The sequence below is a fragment of the Moschus berezovskii genome, chromosome 1 (genome assembly GCF_049115385.1).
Source record: "Moschus berezovskii isolate FMDL1 chromosome 1, NW_MosBer_1.0, whole genome shotgun sequence".
Classification (NCBI taxonomy): Eukaryota; Metazoa; Chordata; class Mammalia; order Artiodactyla; family Moschidae; genus Moschus; species Moschus berezovskii.
Window position 1 is genome coordinate 118,322,989 of NC_142460.1, and position 20,512 is coordinate 118,343,500.

The following is a 20,512-nucleotide window of genomic DNA, read 5'->3' on the forward strand; positions in this document are numbered from 1 at the left end:
GAGCGGGGAAACAGAAATCCTTCAAAAACTTGACTCAAGTCACAGCGAGAGAAGTTGAGTGGAACATAAATGTAATTGAGGTGCTTGTGAATATTGTAAACAGCAATAGGAAAAAACAGGAAGCAAGAGAGGTTGATAAGGGACTTGATTAATCGAGTGATGAGAGGAGGGTTGGCAAGAAGCACAGGTGGGAGATAGCAGATGTGGAAGGAAGGGCGTTATTCTGGGGTTTTAATGGGGAAGGAGGTAAATACGCAGGTGAGGTGGAGGGTATTGGGAGTGTGCTTTTCACAGTGAAGCAGATCATGGGAGGTCATTTTGTTGCCCCAGCACCCATCATGGTGCTCAGCATACTGTGGTTGCTCCATAAACACATGTTGAGTGAATTATATCATCCTGAGTCACTTGAGAAACCCACAAAGAGGCACGCCTGGAAAGCAAGATGGCTTGCCAGTCTGGCTGGCACACGCTGACTCCAGCTCACCGAGGTTTGGCAGCCTATCTTTGTCTGCCATTTCTTGTTAGCATTAATGCAATCCATGTGCTTCTCAGGGGTGTCGCAGAATTAGGTGTCATTAGAATAGCTCTGTTCCTTAGTGACATTCATAAGAGCAGCTATTTCTTGAGCAAAGACCAAACTACTTCTTTCCCTGTGAAGCTGGCAGTCAGTCCACATGTACTGAACAGAGTCTGCCTGCAGCTGAGACAATAGCAACTTATCCTGCCTGTCTGGTCGTACTCCTTACACATTTGGACATGGTTCACAGATGCGTTATATGGAATTGATCTGGCCCAGAAACAGACTTGTGTTAGCACGTGGAACATGAAAGAGGCCTCAGCCCTAGTCTTGCTTCTGCTTTCTCTGTGGGATCTTGAGCTTCTGTCTTCTTCTCAGTACATCAAAGGATGTGAAGCCAATTGATTACCATTACTAGAATGGTAATACTAGAACTACTAGATTCTCATGTGTACTAGAAGTCACTGACCAGGGTTTGTAGCCACTGGTTTCATCAGTCCAGAGATTGTATCCTCAGTTCTTGACTTCATTATTCACCTCGTTTTATGTAAAAAAAAGTAAGAAGGCCAGTTTTTAATAACAGCAGCTCGCAAGCATCTAGCACAAATTTGGTCCAGATATTATTTTTAGTATTTTATGAAAAAAGTGAAAGTGAAAGTCACTCAGTCGTGTCCGACTCTTTGCAACCTCATGGACTATACAGTCCATGGAATTCTCCAGGTCAGAATACTGGAGTGGGTAGCTGTTCCCTTTTTCGGGGGATCTTCCCAACCCAGGGAAGATCAAACCCAGGTCTCCGGCATTACAGGCAGATTCTTTACCAGCTGAGCTACATGTTGACTGACTCAATCCTCACAACAATCCAATGTGGTAGGCATTACTACTCTCCCCACTTTATAGATTGGGAGATTAAAGCACAAAGAAGATAAGTAACTCACACAGGTTCACACAGCTTATAAGTGGTGGCATGGACATTCAAATTCAGGTGTTCATTTGACTCTACTATGCTGCATCTCAGCTAGAATCCAGGGCCGGGGACTCAGGTGTTTCCCTAGTAGGAAGGCTCCTCTGTATCTCTCCAGTCTGGAATATCTGCTCTCTGTCGTTTCACTGAGGCTCATATGTAAGCCCTGGCCCACACACACTATAGCTGAGAGACCAGGCACAGAGTCTTATTTCACTCACCTCGTCTGTAGAGATGACAGGAATCCTCCTGTCTAGGCTTCTGTAGTTCAAATGAGATCAAGTCTAGAAGAATGTGTTAAAAGAAGGAAAAGGCTGTTGATCATAATTTTAATAATTATTATTACCTGTGTTTGTATATTTTTGAAGAATTTGTGAAATGAGTTTCACTGTATTTTAAAGCTTGGATTCCTAAAATAAAGGAAGGAACTTCCTAATTTAGATACCCAGTGCTAAGGAGGGGAAATTTTCAAATGAATTTATTAAAGCTTTCTTGTTTTAAAAGTTTAATCAAAGCAATTTTAATAGCTCCTCCAGAAAGGAAAACTCAAATAGAACTTCAGTTTGATGACTTCTTCCCTTGCCTGAACATCACTACCATTAATAGTGGACACCCCAGCTTTATAGACAAGAGCCATGGAGCATCAAGGCCCTGTTTTAAGAGTTAGTTTAGTTGTCTCAAAAGAGGTCAAGTTTACTTTCAGTTCCATATGGGCCTATTTAACTTCATGTTTTTACTGTGTTTTGAATTAATTCCCAAGCATGACCAAGAACTGTGGATGATAACTGTTGACTCTAAGGGGAATCATGTTGAGGTCTACAAATATGCTTTCCAGAGGGTGAAGCAGTTCAAAATATCTTGCATATTACCCTGTTAGTGAGTCACACCTATTGGCTGAATTTAGAAAGAAGAGTGAATTTAATTTGTTTGTAAGGAATGCAAAAGTCATTAACTATAATTGAATTAAGGATATTAGTAAAGTGTCACATTTGGCAGTAATTTTTTTCAATTGTTTGCTTTAAATGAAGTATTTAAAAATAGGAATATTTAGGGGGGAAACCCTATATACCTATAACATCCAGATTGAAAGAAAATGTTACTAATATATTCAGTTCAGTCAGTTCAGTTCAGTCGCTCAGTCGTGTCCGACTTTTTGCGACTCCATGAATCACAGCACGCCAGGCCTCCCTGTCCATCACCTACTCCCAGATATTAGCTACTCTTTATACCCTGATTATTTGCATAGTTAGAGAATAACCACCCTTTCTCCATAAAGGTAACCGTGCTTCTAAAGTTGTCATATAGTTATTTACTTGATTGCTTTTTACATCATACTTCTATTTACATTTATGTTAACAGACAACATACAGGATTGTTTTGTTTGTTTTTAATTCTAAATACAAACTATAAGCTGACTTTTTTTTCCACCAAACTTTGTGCTGATACATTTATTTTCTCTGCTATATAGTATTGATATCTTATTTAAAATATAACCCAACTATCCATTCTCTGTCTTTTCCAAAATTTGATAAACGTTTTTAGTCATTATTTCAAACTTTTGTGTGTGTATCTCATTTTCTCTCTAGCCTGACCTCCTGGGACTCAAATTACATAATTGTTACATCTTTTGGTATCATCATATAGGTCACTGAGGCTCTGTTCATCTTTTAGAAATCTTTTTACCACTTTGTTCTTCACTTTGAGTAATTTTCATGACTCAGTCTTCAAGTTCACTGATTCTTTCTGTCATTGCCATTTTGATGTTAAGCCCATCTACTGGGCTTTCTTTTTTGCTGAGAATTTCTACTTGTTCATTCATCAAAAACACATTTTCCTTGACATCCTAGTGCATGTTATGATATTTGCCTTAAAATCATTGTCAGTTAATTTCTACATCTCAGGATGGACCTCCGTTGATGTACTTTTCTCCTCAGAATGGATCACATTTTCCTGTTTCTTCTTTGTCAAAGTTTAGATGATATTGTAACTGATATATTATAGACTCTGGATTTAGTTATGTTCTTTGCAAAGAGTCTGTTTTAGGAGGCAGTTAACTTGGTTGGAGCCATACTTCACACTCCATATTTCCTGTGGTGAGCAGTAGCAGAAATCTCTACTGAAGTCATTTTAGTACTATCTGAGTTCTTTGGAGTGTACTCTTGCAACATGGTTCAGGGGTTGGCCTAAGCAGAACTTGGTACTCCCTTTGTGTGGCTCTTTCCTACCCACAGTTCCCCAGTTTACTTTTAAACTGTTGTAATTGCCATTAAAACTGTTTCCTGGTTCTTAGAGCCAGTACAGTTATGGATTTCCTTTCTGAGTTTTAGTCATCCCCCTTGGCATGAATTAGGTGTGTCCCTGGACAAAAATAGTGCCTTCGTTTCTTCCCTGTGTTGATCCCTTTCCAGTTTTGCTTGCTTTCAGTTGTTTTTAGTCAGTTATGTTTTACGTTTTGTCCAGAATTTAGAGTCATCTTCTGTGGGATGACTGACCTAATGGAGCTACACCTGAATTACTGAAAGCTAGAAGTGGTGATCCTGAATAATTTTTATATGAAATTTCTTATTTTGTAGTTTCCACAGTTTCATGCGGTTCCTTTTCAGAAGTGCTGGGTATGCTTCTTCTAGTCTCATCTAAACAGATTGTGCAGCTCTTTGAGGCTCTGCATTTTTGTAGGAGTCTCACTTCTAGGTCCCTGCCTCCCATAGTCCTAGGATCATGCCTCCTTACAGTCACACGGGGACAGAAAAGTAATCTCAGACCCTTTATCTATGATCAAAACCCTTTTGGCCTTTTCAGCCTCAGTTCCAGTATACCCATCTGACTTTATTTCTTCACCGTTGGAAACTGAAAGCTTTTTCTCATTATTGTTTTTGGTGCTGCTGCCACTGTTTTTATCCTTGACTAAGTATTTTTAAAAATTGATCTGCAATTTATTCAGCAGTTCCATGTTTGTAGTGGGAAATGGGCACCTGCATTAGCTTAATCCATTTTGTTTTCAGACAATTGTAGTATTTTCTATGTTGCTCTTAGTGGGAAACAAATAGACCATCCCCAGAATACAACTCTGGCTGCTAATTCCTTTACTAATGAGGGAACTGAGTTCTAGTATTGATATATGGAGTTTGGACAGAAGACTTGTAGCTCTTAGAGTAGCTAAGGGCATAGAAGGAACTAACATTGTTTCAGCATTTACTATGATCTGAGCTCTGAGCTGCTCACATCATTTAATTCTTGTAATTCCGTACTTTAGTAGTATTACCTCCACCTTACACATTAGGTAATGGAAACTTCAAAGAGCCATAAATAACTTGTTTTTCAGCCTAAGGAGAATTAGAATTCAAGCTATTTGACTCAAAAATCACATACTTTTCATGGTATTCTGCTGTCTCAACAAATATTTTTGTAAGTATATAGATGATTAAAATATTGAGATTTTGGTGTGTTTACCATGAGTCAAGACAAAAGTTTGAGAGCTCATTAGCACTGTAGAGTGTCTAGAGGAGTTTACACATGTGTGTTTGCCAACTTCATTCTTTTCATGGGTGAAATTCATGGGTTATCAGTGAAAATGCTTTCTGTGCTGCCTCACACTAATGGAGGTTGTTTGTCAGTTCTTTGGAGGGAAGTGAAAAAAAAGGAATCATAGAATTTTAGACAGCTGGACAGAATTTTAATGATCAAGTCTATATGTGAGAACATAGTTTCTTCAGTTAAACAGGACTGCCATCATAAGATGCAAAGAATAGTTTTAAGAAAAAGAAGCAACAAAAATAGAATGAATGATTATATGAAAACTCTTGAGTTAATATCTATAGTTTTTTTGTTCAACATGTGTCATCAAAAACAACATTGTGCTCATTAAAAAAAAATGTTTACTGTTCTGAGCCAGTAAAAGAAGTTTTTTCTTAAAGTGATTTTAACAGAGATTAACTCTACCGTGGAAAAATGTTTATCTTGTTCATCTGTTGCTCACCCACTGAATCATTGGTGTTCTTAATCTCCCTTTGTAAGAAAAATGTTTATGTTAATATCATTTACCATAATTTATCAGCCAGAATGGAGTATGTTTCTATAAATTTATGTGCAGTTAGCTTCCTCTCCTGAGGACCCATCACTGCTGCTGCTGCTGCTAAGTCACTTCAGTCGTGTCCGACTCTGTGTGACCCCATAGACAGAAGCCCACCAGGCTCCCCTGTCCCTGGGATTCTCCAGGCAAGAACACTGGAGTGGGTTGCCATTTCCTTCTCCAATGTGTGAAAGTGAAAAGTGAAAGTGAAGTCGCTCAGTCGAGTATTCATTTAACATTGAAGGATATTATTTTTAGAAGTCTGACCACAGTTTATAGCAATGTTAGTTACCTTTCTTTTTATAAAAAGAATGCTTCCTTTGGGATCCTTACTGGATTTAAGTTAGTTTATTGGCTGTACCAAGTCTCTCACTCATCATATCTAATACGTTATTAACAAACTTTGGAGTCAGGAGGGCCCCTCTTACGTTTTCTCTTCAATACGAATGTTGATATGTGCATTGTGACTTATAGAGGCAGGAACAAATCTTATTTAGATATTGGCTCAGAATCATCACCTGAATACCCTTTGCATTTGGGCTAGGTTTTAATTTCCTGGTTGGGGTTCCTTGGAATGTGTTCTTTTCTCTGACATTTAATGGTGCTGAAAGAAGAGTTTTCCTTATAATAATGTGCTTGCTGTAAAGTCCTAAATACAGAGAGTTGCTTGTTAATTTCAGTTTTTACATGAGGAAACTGAGTACTAAAGTCCAGGTTAGTAAGGCAAAGACAGAGCAAACCAGGCAGCTGACTCCCATCAGATTGCTGTGTGACCCTGAGCAAGTCACTTAAGCTGTCTGTGTCCTCAGTTTCCTTGTCTATATAAGAGGATATTAGAATAGAACCCTCTCCATAGGGCTGTTGTGAGGGTAGATTGAATTAGTGCATGCAAAACACCTGTATCACTGCCTGGCACATGGTAAGCACCATTCAAGTTTACTTTTTATTAGTACCTTTAACTTCAGGGTAAAATGAATTTCTGCAAGAGAGGGGATGGTTCAGTGTTTCATACTGGTTCTAACACTATCTGAACCCAAGTTTCCTGGATAATAGAACTCGAGAACAGCAAGAGGGAGAGGGAAAGAGAAGAGAGGCAGCGAAGTGTCAAAGGTGGTACAACCCTTGGCTGGCCATAGCTTCACAAAAGTCAGCCAGTGGTTTGGTCGCATGGGGAAGTTTCCACATTGGCTGTTTGGTAGCAGTGTGCTCAGCATAGTCCAGCGAGGAGAGGGGAGAGGAGTCCATCTTCCATTCTCACAGATTCTGTGGCTTGGTTCCCCATCCCCCGTGTGTCCCCTCTCCCTGCCTCCCCCAGCACACATGCACAAATCCTGAGGAAGCCAGGTTCCAGCCACTGGTACTGGACCTCCTCAGAAGTCTCAGAATGAACAGTCCTTCTGTCAGTCTAGCCAGTGGTGGGTGGAGCCAGAATGCTGGAGCTATGATAACTCCGTGGGTTGCACCACGGAGGCTGTGTGGAAGTCCTGCCCTTAGCTAGGAGGAAGTCAAGATGACTGGTGGCATTAGGAGAAGAGGTAAGAGTGGTGGTGATGGTCATCTGTAGTGAGCTAGTGGCAGAGGCCAGGGGGCCACCCCCACCATTCACATCTGTGCACCCTCAGTAAGCCGCTATGGCTCCATGTCTTTGATTCTAAATGAGATTTTTTTGAGGATAAGTGATTCATGTAATGTGCCTTCAGTGCGTGGCTTAGAGTTGTTGTTATTTAGATTCTAAGTCGTATCCCACTCTTTTGTGACCCCATGGACTGTAGCCTGCCAGACTCTTCTGTCCATGGGATCTCCCAGGCAAGAATACTAGTGTGGGTTGTCTTTTCCTTCCCCAGGGAATCTTCCCAACCTAGGGGTGAAACCTGTGTCTTTGGCATTCACTGATGGGTTCTTTACCACTGAGCCACCAGGGAAGCCCTTGGCTCAGAACAGGTGCTCAATACATGACAGATAATATTTTCCTATCCACTTATGTTTGAAATAGACATTGGTTTCTCTTAACACTTGTATTTGCTTCTGGAAATGAAATATCTATTTGAACTCAAAGGTATGACAGAGATGAACTAGAAAAAGCTGATATCACTGCAAAGAGGGTAATATTTAATCCTAGAATGTGTCAAAAGAAATGACTGAGAAAGCCTGAGGCAGAGAACAGAGGCCATCAAAGAGGTCAAAGGATTTAGGGGAAAATCATGGGAACTGAGAAATTCTATTTTCCTGCTAAAACTTGCTTTTGTAATTGTAGATTCATTGTTGTTTTTAGCTAGGAAAAAAGAAAAGAGAGCATGGTTTCCAATTCCTGTTCTGTGGACACAGGGAGTGAGATGTTTTGGCACCATCGTCTCCAGTCTTGATACCTCAAGGGAGAAAAGCAGTCAGTGTCAGGCCAGATATCTATCCAAGGCTTACTATGATGTCACTGGAGTTTGAGTTTAGTACTTGAAAACACGTTTATGATCTTTGCATTTCAGGGAGCATCAAATCATTTTGTACAAATCCTTGCTGTGTAAAATGTTTGGGGGGGGGATTATGTAGTATGGATCTGCCAATTAAGTTCATCAAAATGAAAACTCTTGGTATGAAACCAAGAAAGAAGGATGAGTAAGTGGGAGATTTCTGGCCTCTGGTGGCTTCAAGACCAGATTAGATATGAAGCTCAAAAGGAGGATAGTGTTTGGGAAATAAACTTCCATCTCTGGGAACCATGTAAGTAATAGCAAGTCTGTCCTGTTTGCATTTTACGGAGGAGAACCCATGGAGGCTGTTAGTTGCCCAGATTACACTGATAATAAGGGAAGAATGAACTTAGGTCATCTGACCTATTCCCTACACCACTGACATTTAATTATCTGTTCAAGGTTCAAAAAACCCTCCAGTGATATTTCTGTAACCGATGTTCTTAAAAAAATTCAAAGATCTAAGTAAACATTGAGTTGGGTTTTTTTTCGATGTTATTTTCTCAAAATATATAAACTGGAATGTAAAATAAATACCATTTACTTTATTCAAAGTCAGCTAAACTCAAAAAATTTTTATCCAAGGCTTACTGTGTCACCAGAGATTGAGTTTAGTACTTGAAAACACATTTATGATTTCTGCATTTCAGGGAGCATCAAATCATTTTCTACAAATCTTTGCTGTATAATATGTTTGGGGAGGTTATGGACCTCCCCAATTAATGGGGACCTACCAATTAATTTCATCAAAATGAAAAATGGGAAGACAAGAAATTCCCATGACTCCATTTGGTTTTAAATGATCTAATTATAATTCACTTCATATTCATCTGTTGTGATTTTTGATTTAGAAATCCATTGCATTTATTTCCCTTGGTAAACAAACATCACATATTGAAAAAAAATATGGGGACAACTTTTTAAATTAGAAAGAGAAGCAGGAAGTAAATCACCATCATCTTCACAAACAGAAGTTGGGATTTTTTAAATTATTACTATGCCTTTTTTCATTGTTTTATTCTAAGAGTGTGCAAAGTAAGGAATACAAGTGTCCATCCATCCTGCCATTCCCCAATTCCACTTCTGGCTGGTTAAGGAGCTGGACTTTGGAGTCAGACTAAGCAAGTTCAAGTCCAACTCTATCACTTGTAGCCATGTGCCGCTGGACAAGCTGCCCACCTCTCATCTTAAAAATGGGAGTGACAGTAGGACTCGGTTCCTAAGGTTGTTGTGAGGAGTCACCGAGGGCTTACAATTAATCTTGTTGTATGGTGCCTGGCATATAGTACATATCCAGTCAATACTGGCTAATGTTAATATTTATTTTAACATTAAGAGTTGTAGCTAATATTATTATTCTTGTAGTTTAACTAAGGCAATATTTATGCTTGAATCTGGTAAGGAAAATATCTGTTCTCTTTGATGTTCTGCTTCCCAATCATGTTGAAAATTAAAGATCAGAAAACTCTAAATTTCTCTGATTTCACCGTTAGATAAGTGTAGGTAATTATAATTAAATGTTCCCTGAAAAGATGTTTAATTCTAGTATTTAAAACCAGAAAAAAAAAAAAGCAAAACCATTTACTTCCCGGATACAGACGCAAATAGAAATAAAGCACAGCTGCTGTTATCACTCTATGGGCTCCATCTCTGCTTGGTACCAAAAGAGATAATGACCTTGCAGTATATTTATAAGGAGGTAACAAAATAAATTACATTATCTCAAGTGTACACACTGAAGGCTTTATCCTGTTGCTGGTTAAAATAGGCTATCACTGTGACAACTGCTCACCCACCATTATAGATTATTTCAGATGAAAGAAAATATGGGATAATAAATTATGATTTGACAACATAGGAGTGTCAGTGGCCTTGCAGCTTGATACTCAAGCATAAAACCAGCAGTACAGTTGTTGGACAAAAACTCAACACAAAGCAACCATGCACTCAAGTGAAGGCAGTGATGGAAAAATAATTTGGTTCTTTTTCCATTATTAAATGGTAAGATCTTCAAAAAAGCCTGAACAAACCTACAAAGCCTTTGGGTTAGCTGAATTTCTATGGAACCTTGTAAAATAAAAAAATACAATGTAAAATATTATGAACCATAAAAATAAAGGCTAAGACGAAGTTGAGGAGAATGTCAGGTTATGTTGTTTCCAAAATTGTAAGGACAGTGGAGCCAATGGGATCCCTTAGAGGGGTGGTGACTAAAGCAGAAAGTATCTGTTGTTATAGAAGTTCAACTTACATAAATGACTAATTTATAGACACTCAAGCCCATAAAATAAAATTAATAATTACAAAGTTCTATAACTAAGTCCATGAGATTTCAGAGCCAGACAAATCTGTTTTATAATTTCAACACTGACACGACTGAAATGACCTTAGATAGATCATTTAACTAAATAATCAAGGTTTTGAATGCAAATTATTCAGACTAATCATAAGTACCAGGTAGGATCATTGTGGGTACTGAATAACGTAACTGTGCTAAAATGGTGCTAAGCGCATAGTAAATACTTGAGGATAAAAGATAAGAGGATTCCTTTCTGTTTCTTTTCTCACTCTTAAGCTTTTCACAGATTTATATCCGTTTATCTTCCTTACCTGAAACATGATATGTTTTGTTAGATTGATCCAGTAACTCTACTATTTATTCCAATTAGCTTGCAATGTGTAAATTATTCTGTGTATCTTAAATTCAACATGGAATTTTAACAAGATTAACACATTAACATTTTAACATTAACATTTATTCTTTTAACATTAACACTGTCAAAACGGAAAGTTATTTGAAGCAACCCTTATTTTCCTTTGCTGTGCTGAGAAAGTTAACTAAGTTACCCATTAGACTGTTTAATCAATGGAAAATACCTAAAGTCTTGACAGATTCACAAGTAGCAATGATATGTTGTAATTTCTTACTCGTTTTTCCTTGTTTCATTTCCTCTTAAGTTTTTCATTACCTTGTATTTTAAATAAAGCAAACCCTGGCTCATTGTTGGCATTTAATAGGTGTCTGTTGAATTGAGAGGAAAGGGATTGAATGTTTTAATTATAACCAGAGGTACTGACTTCTCATATTCATATGAAAAACTACTACAGTTAATTTCTTGGGATGGGAGAAGGGTTAAATGGATTACATTATAAGGGAGACTGGACAATTTATAGCATCTTTTATTTACACTTAAGGTTTTATTGTTAAAGGAATCCTGGAGATGAAATGGCTCAACCTCTTTAATTTATAGAGAAGGAAACCAAGGTCCTGAATTTAAATGGCTGAAGGATGCAAGAGGAATTCATTTATTTTTCTTTACATTTGAGTCAGCTTCTAAAGGGACTTGCTCAAGGGCACTGATTTTACTAAAACTTCCATCTATTTTAGGGGCACTTACGTATCTACAAAAAATATACAGAAGATAAAGACTATGGTTAAGAATATCAGTTTTTGGGTCAGAGAGACCTGGTTTCAGATTCTTTCTCCATATCTTATATGGTTATATGACCTTGGACAGATTGTCCAAAGTAATCATCAAATTATGCAATCTCTCCATGCTTCTCCATATTTCGTTATTAATAAAGAAAGAATGACAAATCCTTGTTATCTTCAAACTGGAAATAACAAACCTTCATAGATTTATTATTGATGATAAATATGATAAGGTATATAAAAGATTATCACCAAGCCAGATGATGGTAAGTAATCAGTATACATCAACTATTATTATAACATGAATTAGAAGTGGGAAAGTTGAAGGGAAGTGATAGAGGCAAAGATAGTCCTGTATTTTGCTAGTAGTGGGCCACTAGTTGGTTCCAGGCTTCTTACAGCCAACATGGAGGAGCAAACATGATTGATTACATGGTTCACAGAGAACTTAGACATACTGAGTCTATTTATCTGGCCAAATAAGAACCTCCCTCCTCTACTCCTTTCTTTGTATTTCTATACAGTTTCTCTTTCTACCCAACATATCAGTATAGGCTTTAGAGACTTGCTGAGTGACAATAAGGGCTCCCCTAGTCTGCCCAAGACTCTCTCTTAGCACTTCTCACAAAGCCTTCCTCTGCTCCCCGTCCCACACTTCTTGATAGCTCCTGAAGGAGAGAATCCACTTAAGTGTCTTCCACTTAGCACATGCAGTTCTCAGGAAGGCCAAGACTGTGGGGGAGGCCAGGGATGGATTTGAGGCCATGTAACTTATTTCTCTCATCTGCATGAGAAACTCCTTCCTCCCAGGAACCAGCCTTGCTCATCTTTACATATTCACTCACTCCATCTCACAGTGAGTAGGTGGTGACCAGCCTTGTTCATCTTTACATATTCACTCCATGTCACAATGAGTAAGTGGTGGATACTCAGTAAATGTTTGTGGTTTGCAGTAATAAATGCACATACGTGGAGGAGTTACTGGTATGGAAGCCCTCCTATTTTTGAGTCTGGTCTGGAGAGATTATTACAACCAATATGGATTTTTTTCACCCAACTCCAATGACAGCACTCACGGCTGATCTCAGTATTTTAAATGAAAAATAAAATCTCTATGAACTCTTCTTCCCTGGGTACTGATGTGCAACGACCTGTGTTATTAAATGTCAGAATGAAATAGAACCAGTTTTCTTAAAAAGAGAGAAGTATAATTCTTGCATTTCTGGTATCTTTCAGAAAAGGTACACTAATCGGTTACCTTCCAGGACACGTACATCACTGTAACTCACATAAAGTCAGGGCCAAACCTCATATCTCAAAAAATAGTATACACTCTGCTTGGGATGACTCTTTGTGACCCCATGCACTGTAGACCTTGAGGCTCCTCTGCCCATGGAATTCTTCAGGCAAGAATAGTGGAGTGGGTTGCCATTCTTTTCTCCAGGGGATCTTCCTGACCCAGGGATCAAACATGGGTCTCCTGCATTGCAGGCAAATTCTTTACTATCTGAGCCACCCTAGAAGCTCTCTATCACCTATAGGGGAAATGAATTGATAGAAAGGTTATACTGCATAAAATTACTTTTTAAATCTGTATATTGAAATTATTGTAAAATACTCTAAATTTTCTGTAGAAAATATTTAAAGTTACTTATTTTGATGATATTCTTTCATGTTTTTTGTTAGAGTCAAGAATCAATTCCTTTTCACTGAAAAAACGATTCCCAAATCCACCTATCTTGAGTCTCTCCTTACTTAACCACATTTAATAAAATTGGATGAAAGATAACACTGGCACTTATTCAATGGGGTGTTTCTTTTTCTTGCTTGTTTTCTTACTTGGTATACAATTAAGTATCTCACTCCAATTTAAATTACAAGCTCAGTTCAGTTCAGTTCAGTTCAGTCGCTCAGTCGTGTCCGACTCTCCGTGACCCCATGAATCACAGCACGCCAGGCCTCCCTGTCCATCACCAACTCCCGGAGTTCACTCAAACTCATGTCCACAGAATCGGTGATGCCATCCAGCCATCTCATTCTCCGTCGTCCCCTTCTCCTCCCGCCCCCAACCTTTCCCAGCATCAGAGTCTTTTCCAGTGAGTCAACTCGTCTCATGAGGTGGCCAAAGTATTGGAGTTTCAGCTTTAGCATCAGTCCCTCCAATGAACATCCAGGATTGATCTCCTTTAGAATGGACTGGTTGGATCTCCTTGCAGTATAAGGGACTCTCAAGAGTCTTCTCCAACACCACAGTTCAAAAGCATCGATTCTTCGGCGATCAGCTTTCTTCACAGTCCAACTCTCACATCCATACATGACCACGGGAAAAACCATTGCCTTGACTAGACGGACCTTGGTCGGCAAAGTAATGTCTCTGCTTTTTAATATACTATCAAGGTTGGTCATAACTTTCCTTCCAAGGAGCAAGCGTCTTTTAATTTCATGGCTGCAATCAGCATCTGCAGTGATTTTGGAGCCCAAAAAAACAAAGTCTGACACTGTTTCCACTGTTTTTCCATCTATTTCCCATGAAGTGATGGGACCAGATGCCATGATCTTTGTTTTCTGAATGTTCAGCTTCAAGCCAACCTTTTCACTCTCCTCTTTCACTTTCATCAAGAGGCTTTTGAGTTCCTCTTCACTTTCTGCCATAAGGGTAGTGTCATCTGCATATCTGAGGTTATTGATATTTCTCCCAGCAATCTTGATTCCAGCTTGTGCTTCTTCCAGCCCAGCGTTCCTCATGATGTACTCTGCATATAAGTTAAATAAGCAAGGTGACAATATACAACCTTGACGTACACCTTTTCCTATTTGGAACCAGTCTGTTGTTCCATGACTGGTTCTAACAGTTGCTTCCTGACCTGCATACAGGTTTCTCAAGAGGCAGGTCAGGTGGTCTGGGATTCCCATCTCTTTCAGAATGTTCCACAGTTTATTGTGATCCACACAGTCAAAGGCTTTGGCGTAGTCAATGAAGCAGAAATAGATGTTTTTCTGAAACTCTCTTGCTTTCTCCATGATCCAGCGGATGTTGGCAATTTGATCTCTGGTGCCTCTGCCTTTTCTAAAACCTGCTTGAACATCTGGGAGTTCACGGTTTACATACTGCTGAAGCCTGGCTTGGAGAATTTTGAGCATGACTTTACTAGCGTGTGAGATGAGTGCAACTGTGCGGTAGTTTGAGCATTCTTTGGCATTCCCTTTCTTTGGGATTGGAATGAAGACTGACCTCTTCCAGTCCTGTGGCCACTGCTGAGTTTTCCAAATCTGCTGGCATATTGAGTGCAGCACTTTGTTAAACTGGAAAATAAATTTAAAGGTTGTTTGAAGTAATTGGGGCTCACATAGAGCTAGTTGACTTGTTTCCATATGCTATATGTAAGCCTGGATTCAAATAATAGAATAGGGTTTAGGGTTTTTTTTGTTTGTTTGTTTTAAATACATTTCTATTGGAGTATAGTTGATTTACAATGATGTGTTAGTTTTTGCTGTATAGCAAAGTGAATCAGTTATACATATACATATATCCACTCTTATTTTCAGATTCAGTTCGCGTATAGGTCATTACAGAGTATTGAGTAGAGTTCCCTGTGCTATACAGTAGGTCATTATTAATTATCTGTTTTACATATCATAGTGTGTATATGTCAATCCCAATCTCCCAGTTTATCCCTCCCTGTCCCCTTTCTCCCTTGGTAACAAAAAGTTTTTCTGTATCTGTGACTGTACTTCTGTAAATAAGTTCGTTTGTGCCATTTTTTTTTAGATTCCACATATAAGGAATATCATATGATATTTGCCTTTTTCTGTCTGACTTACTTCACTCAGTATGACAATCTCTAGGTCCATCCATGTTGCTGCAAACAGCATTATTTCATTCTTTTTTAAAATTTGACCAAAATAGTAAGTCTGGTAACTCTTTTCTTCTTTCCCAGCCCCTTTGCTTTTACCCTGTCTCAAGCCAACATGTCGCTGAAAAATGAGCCAAGAGTAAATACCTCTGCACTGCAGAAAATTGCTGCTGACATGAGTAATTTGATAGAAAATCTGGACACACGAGAGCTCCACTTTGAGGGAGAGGAGGTGGACTATGATGTGTCTCCCAGCGATCCCAGGATACAGGAAGGTAAAGACGGATGATCTGAGTGAGGAGTAGAAAGCTTATCATGGTTGCTTGGCAGAACACAGATTTGAAATAATCAGCAAGTGATTGATGTCCTTGCTGATGTCACAACACTGGGCTGAGTTTCACTAGCTGTTTTCTTGTTGTAGCACATTATGGTTCTTAAAAAGGATGCCTGTAACAGGCAAGTGATGCTAGTATCATTGTATTCTTATGACAATTTTATTTACTTTTTTATTTTTTAGTGTATATCCCTTTCTCTGCTGTTTATAAGACTCAAGGATTTAAGGAGCCTAATATACAGACGTATCTCTCCGGCTGCCCAATAAAAGTTCAAGTTCTGGAAGTGGAGCGCTTTACATCTACAAAAAGGGTCAGAGCGTATATGGACTCAACTTGTATTCGTCAATATTTATGACTTAACACATTGACTCATTTTCCCTCCTCCTGGCTATGACTATATCTTTAACTTTCATTTTGTGTTTATGTTTGTCACTTCTGAGTCCTCTTCACCTCAGATTTTTTCGTCCTTCTCATTTAGCCTTTATTCTTATATGCCTCTTCCCCCATTCTGGAAAGTAAAATTTTTTTTAAGGGAATTAAGACAGTTTAAAAATATAATACATTGCAGAGTGCCTCTCCTACTCTTCCTCTCTCCCCAGTTTTCTCTTCATGCCTGTTGCTCTGACCTGAGCTTTTCCTGGTAGCTCAGATGGTAAAGAGTCTCCTTGCAATGTGGGAGACCTGGGTTCGAGCCCTGGGTCGGGAAGATCCTCTGGATAAGGAAATGCAACTCATTCCAGTATTCTTGCATGGACAATCCCATGGATGGAAGAGCCTGGCAGGCAGCAGTCCGTGGGGTCACAAAGAGTCGGACACAACTGAGTGACTTCACTTTCACTTTCTGTCCTGACCTACCTGTGCATATCCTAACCTCTAGTTTACAGCCACCTCGGTGTCCAGCTTTCCTTCAGTGTCTTCCTATGAGTTGGGTCCTTATCTCCCTGATACACCACTGAACACAACCTACCAAGAAATGTCTTTAAGATGACCTTTGCCTTATATCACCTACCAGCATTTAGACTGAGAGGTGATAACATGTGGAGATTAAATGCACAGATTACAGAGCCAAACCATGGGGTTTAATTCCTGTCTTTGTATTGTGATCTCCAGCCAGTTACTTAACATCTCTGTGTTCGAGTTTCCTCACCTGAATAATGGGTATAATAGTACATATCTTACAGGTTTGTTATGAGGATTTAATAATAATAATAATAATAAATGATATTGTATAATATAGACTTCTCTGGTGACTCAGATGGTAAAGAATCGGCGTGCAATGCAGGAGACTTGTGTTCAATCCCTAGGCTGGCAAGATCCCTTGGAGAAGGGAATGGCTATTTAATAATAACACATGGTATTGTATAATACCAAAATATAATATATTGTATTATACAAGTATATACTATATAATACTGTGTATTATTATTACTACATATCTCCTAACATGATTCATGGAGATAAATATTCAAGTCACAAAACCAGGACTTCTCTTTGCTCATACTTTTCTGTTAGTAAAATAAGTTTAGTTCTATTCTTTTTTTATATATATTAAAATTTTTATTTTGGATCCTAATTTTCAAAGTATAGTTTATTTCCAATATTATATTAGTTTCACGTGTCAGTTCAGTCACTCAGTTGTGTCCAACTCTTTGCGACCCCCATGGACTGCAGCATGCCAGGCTTCCCTGTCCTTCACCAACTCCTGGAACTTGCTCAAATTCATGTCCATCGCATCAGTGATGCCATCTAACCATCTCATTCTCTATCATCCCCTCTCCTGCTGCCTTCAATCTTTCCCTCATCAGGGTCTTTTCCAGTGAGTCAGTTCTTCACATCAGGTGGCCAAAGTATTGGAATTTCAACTTCAGCACCAGTCCTTCCAATGAATATGCAGAACTGACTTCCTTTGGGATTGACTGGTTCAATCTCCTTGAAGTCCAAGAGACTCTCAAGAGTTAATTAATTTCACATTTTGTTTTAAATCTTAGTCTGTGTAGGAAAAGCTAAGGATCCTCCTTGTCCTACTTAGTGTTTCATTTACTAGGAAATATGAACTGACTCCACGTAGTTTGAATGTCATTCCAGGTAAATAAAAATAACACCTTTCTATGACTGAATCTGTTCTGTGTGCCAGCTCATGGTAGGCACTTCTCTGTTCACTCTCATGACAGCCCCCTAAGGACAGATCTACTACCCACCCTCCCCAGCAGGAGGTCTCCCATGTGTCCCTCCTGTTCCTCCTCCCTCCCTTTGCTCTGCCTTTCGAGACTCCCTTGCCCTTGTCCTCTGGAAGGGCTCCAGCCATGGAGAGCCCAGTCAAGGTTCACTCTGGGCTGGATGCATCCCTTGACCAAGGCACCCCCCACCCCTACCCAAGGTAGCCTCTTTTAGTGGCCCTCTTCTTCCTGCAGCAGCACCTGGTCCTACCCTTTGTACCTTCAGAACAAGGTGTGCCTTCCTGAGTCCCAGGTTACTGTCCTCACATTGTGATTTCCTTCCTCTTATCACACCTTCATGGACAGTCCCTTTATTACAACTTCTCACACTATTCCAATTCCAAAGCATTCCAATAATTCTGCTGAGATATTATCTGACCGAAGTGATGCTTGGTTAAGGCTTCATAGTTAGTAGGCTGCGCCAGGTAATTTCAAACCTTTAGATGCTTCAAAAAGGATGGAACAGGCTGTTGCCGTTGCCCCACACTGTCTTAGCATTGCTAAGAATTGTCCAAAATTCTTGGTTTATGTGTGAGGGATAGAACTTGACATTTGTAATGTTTTTAAGTATTCAGTTTTGTTAGATTGGGAAATATAATCCTAGAATATGTGGCAGCTTGCATAAATTGTATAATTGGTCTCATTTGTCTTAAACTGAGCATTTTCCACTCAAATGCAGAGTTCTGGTCACTCTGCAGAGAACAAATGCAGAGTTCTCCTGCATCCTTCTTTGTGAAACATGATGCAGTGTGATGCCTGTAATGTTGGTCAAGGTGAAAGGCAGCATATAATATTAGACCCCAGAACTGGGTCCTTTTGACTTGTGGCTATAGTCATTGTCATGGATCCCAACTGGAGGCAAAGCAGGAAATAGATTTGAGTGTTTGTCAGTGATATGTTTGGATTCTAGACTTAAGAGCACAAGTTACATTGATTCTGGGCTCACTTTTTTTTTTAATTATTTTTTGGCCACACAGTAGGGTAGTGGGATCTTAGTTCCCTAGCCAGGAATCAAACTTGCACCCCATTAGAAGCACAGAGTCTTAACCACTGGACCACCAGGGAAGTCCCCTCGGGCTCATTTTTTTATACTACAGTTATACAGAGTGGTCATGCTTTAGAAGTTTGCAGAATATACCAAACATCGGTGATGAATGGCACCAGGCCTGGTCACCCATCGGGTTACTGATACCAAAGCCTGGATAAACTAGCAAAGGAGGAGACATTTACTGTTTCTTTCCCCAACACCTGTGAACACGTATGGGGCCTGGATCTCCCAATAGGGGCCGGTGTCGTCTAGGTGGTCCAGTGTCCATTACCCTCCCCTACACCCCACACACCATGGGAACTTTCAAGATCTCCTGTGCTTTATAAATCTCTCTCCATGTATTGACACTTTTTGCTTTATCAAAACTTTTATCCTTCAGGTCTGTTAGTGCTTCTGATTGAATCGCTAGTCACTAAGATATATTTCCTTTTTAAGAAGAAATATTGTTAAAATGTTAAGTGGAAATTCACGCTAGTTAAGTAGTTGGGGAAATATTTTGTGTGTAGGAAGATCATTTGTCCTTTTCCTTCTAATCATCCTGTACCTTCCTAGTCACTGGTGTAGCTAAAGGACAGAGAGCTATTGTAGACCAGGATGGACCTCTCAAGACATTTCAGAAGGAGAGGGCATTAGTGTCATTTGTGAAGAGCAAAACTGCACTAAGATTGTGCTCCACAATGGAACTCCTTTCCTTCAGCTTCCCTCTCACCCCCTGCATTGTCTGTTCACTGCTTGGACAATCTCATGATGGCTAATTAGGGCTTTCACTCATTGTCTCTTTTACCTGGCTTCTTGTTTCAGAGGTATGTCTGTGTGTCTTTGTATTTAGAACAATAAAATTTGTGGAGGTTTGCCTTTGATATAAGTCAGAGTTTGTCTTGCATGTATCATAAGATGAATATTTAAGAGAATATTACTGCTGTAATCAGTCATTTTTTGAAAACATTTTGCTTCCTTACTTACACAAAATAAGTAAGCTGGATTTAAAGATACTTCCACGTTACTTTTTAATTAGCTATTGTACACAGAGAGATGTTGTTGTTATCTAAAATATCAACCATTTTTATTTACCACTGTAGGTACCAAGCGTCAATCTTTACACTATTGAATTAACACATGGGGAATTTAAATGGCAAGTGAAGAGGAAGTTCAAGCATTTTCAAGAATTTCACAGAGAACTGCTCAAGTACAAAGCCTTTATCCGAATCCCCATTCCCACCAGAAGGTAACCCAGGATTGATTATAAAATTATCCCAGTATATGGGTTTGATAGAAAGAATATTTTGGTTCATATTATTGGTTAACTAGTCCATTGTTGCTAGATATTTCTTTTTATTAAATAGACTCTTCTAAAAATAAACCATCTTATGAAAAATACTATGAGAGTCATGGTTCAAAGAATAATAAATATTTACATTGTGTGTGTGTGTGTGTGTGCATTTTAGACACACGTTTAGAAGACAGAATGTCAAAGAAGAGCCTCGAGAGATGCCAGCTTTGCCCCGCACATCTGAAAACATGATCCGACAAGAAGAACAGTTCTTTAGTAGAAGGGTAAGTCCGTTCATTCGTCTGTTATTCTGAACAAACTTCTGCAGCACTGTAGAAACA

General features: G+C 39.1%; 1 protein-coding gene across 7 annotated transcripts in view; it reads left to right on the forward strand.

Moving 5' to 3' along the window:
• Positions 1-20,512, forward strand: part of PLD1 (phospholipase D1) — a 261,776-nt gene that overhangs the window by 86,334 nt on the left and 154,930 nt on the right. For all 7 annotated transcript variants that reach the window (XM_088839115.1, XM_088839120.1, XM_088839100.1 and 4 more), the window contains exons 2-5: positions 15,387-15,577; positions 15,820-15,947; positions 19,981-20,126; positions 20,347-20,455. In XM_088839115.1, the coding sequence (XP_088695241.1) occupies positions 15,418-15,577; positions 15,820-15,947; positions 19,981-20,126; positions 20,347-20,455 (543 nt within the window). In that variant the 5' untranslated portion in view covers positions 15,387-15,417. The remainder of the gene's footprint in view (positions 1-15,386; positions 15,578-15,819; positions 15,948-19,980; positions 20,127-20,346; positions 20,456-20,512) is intronic.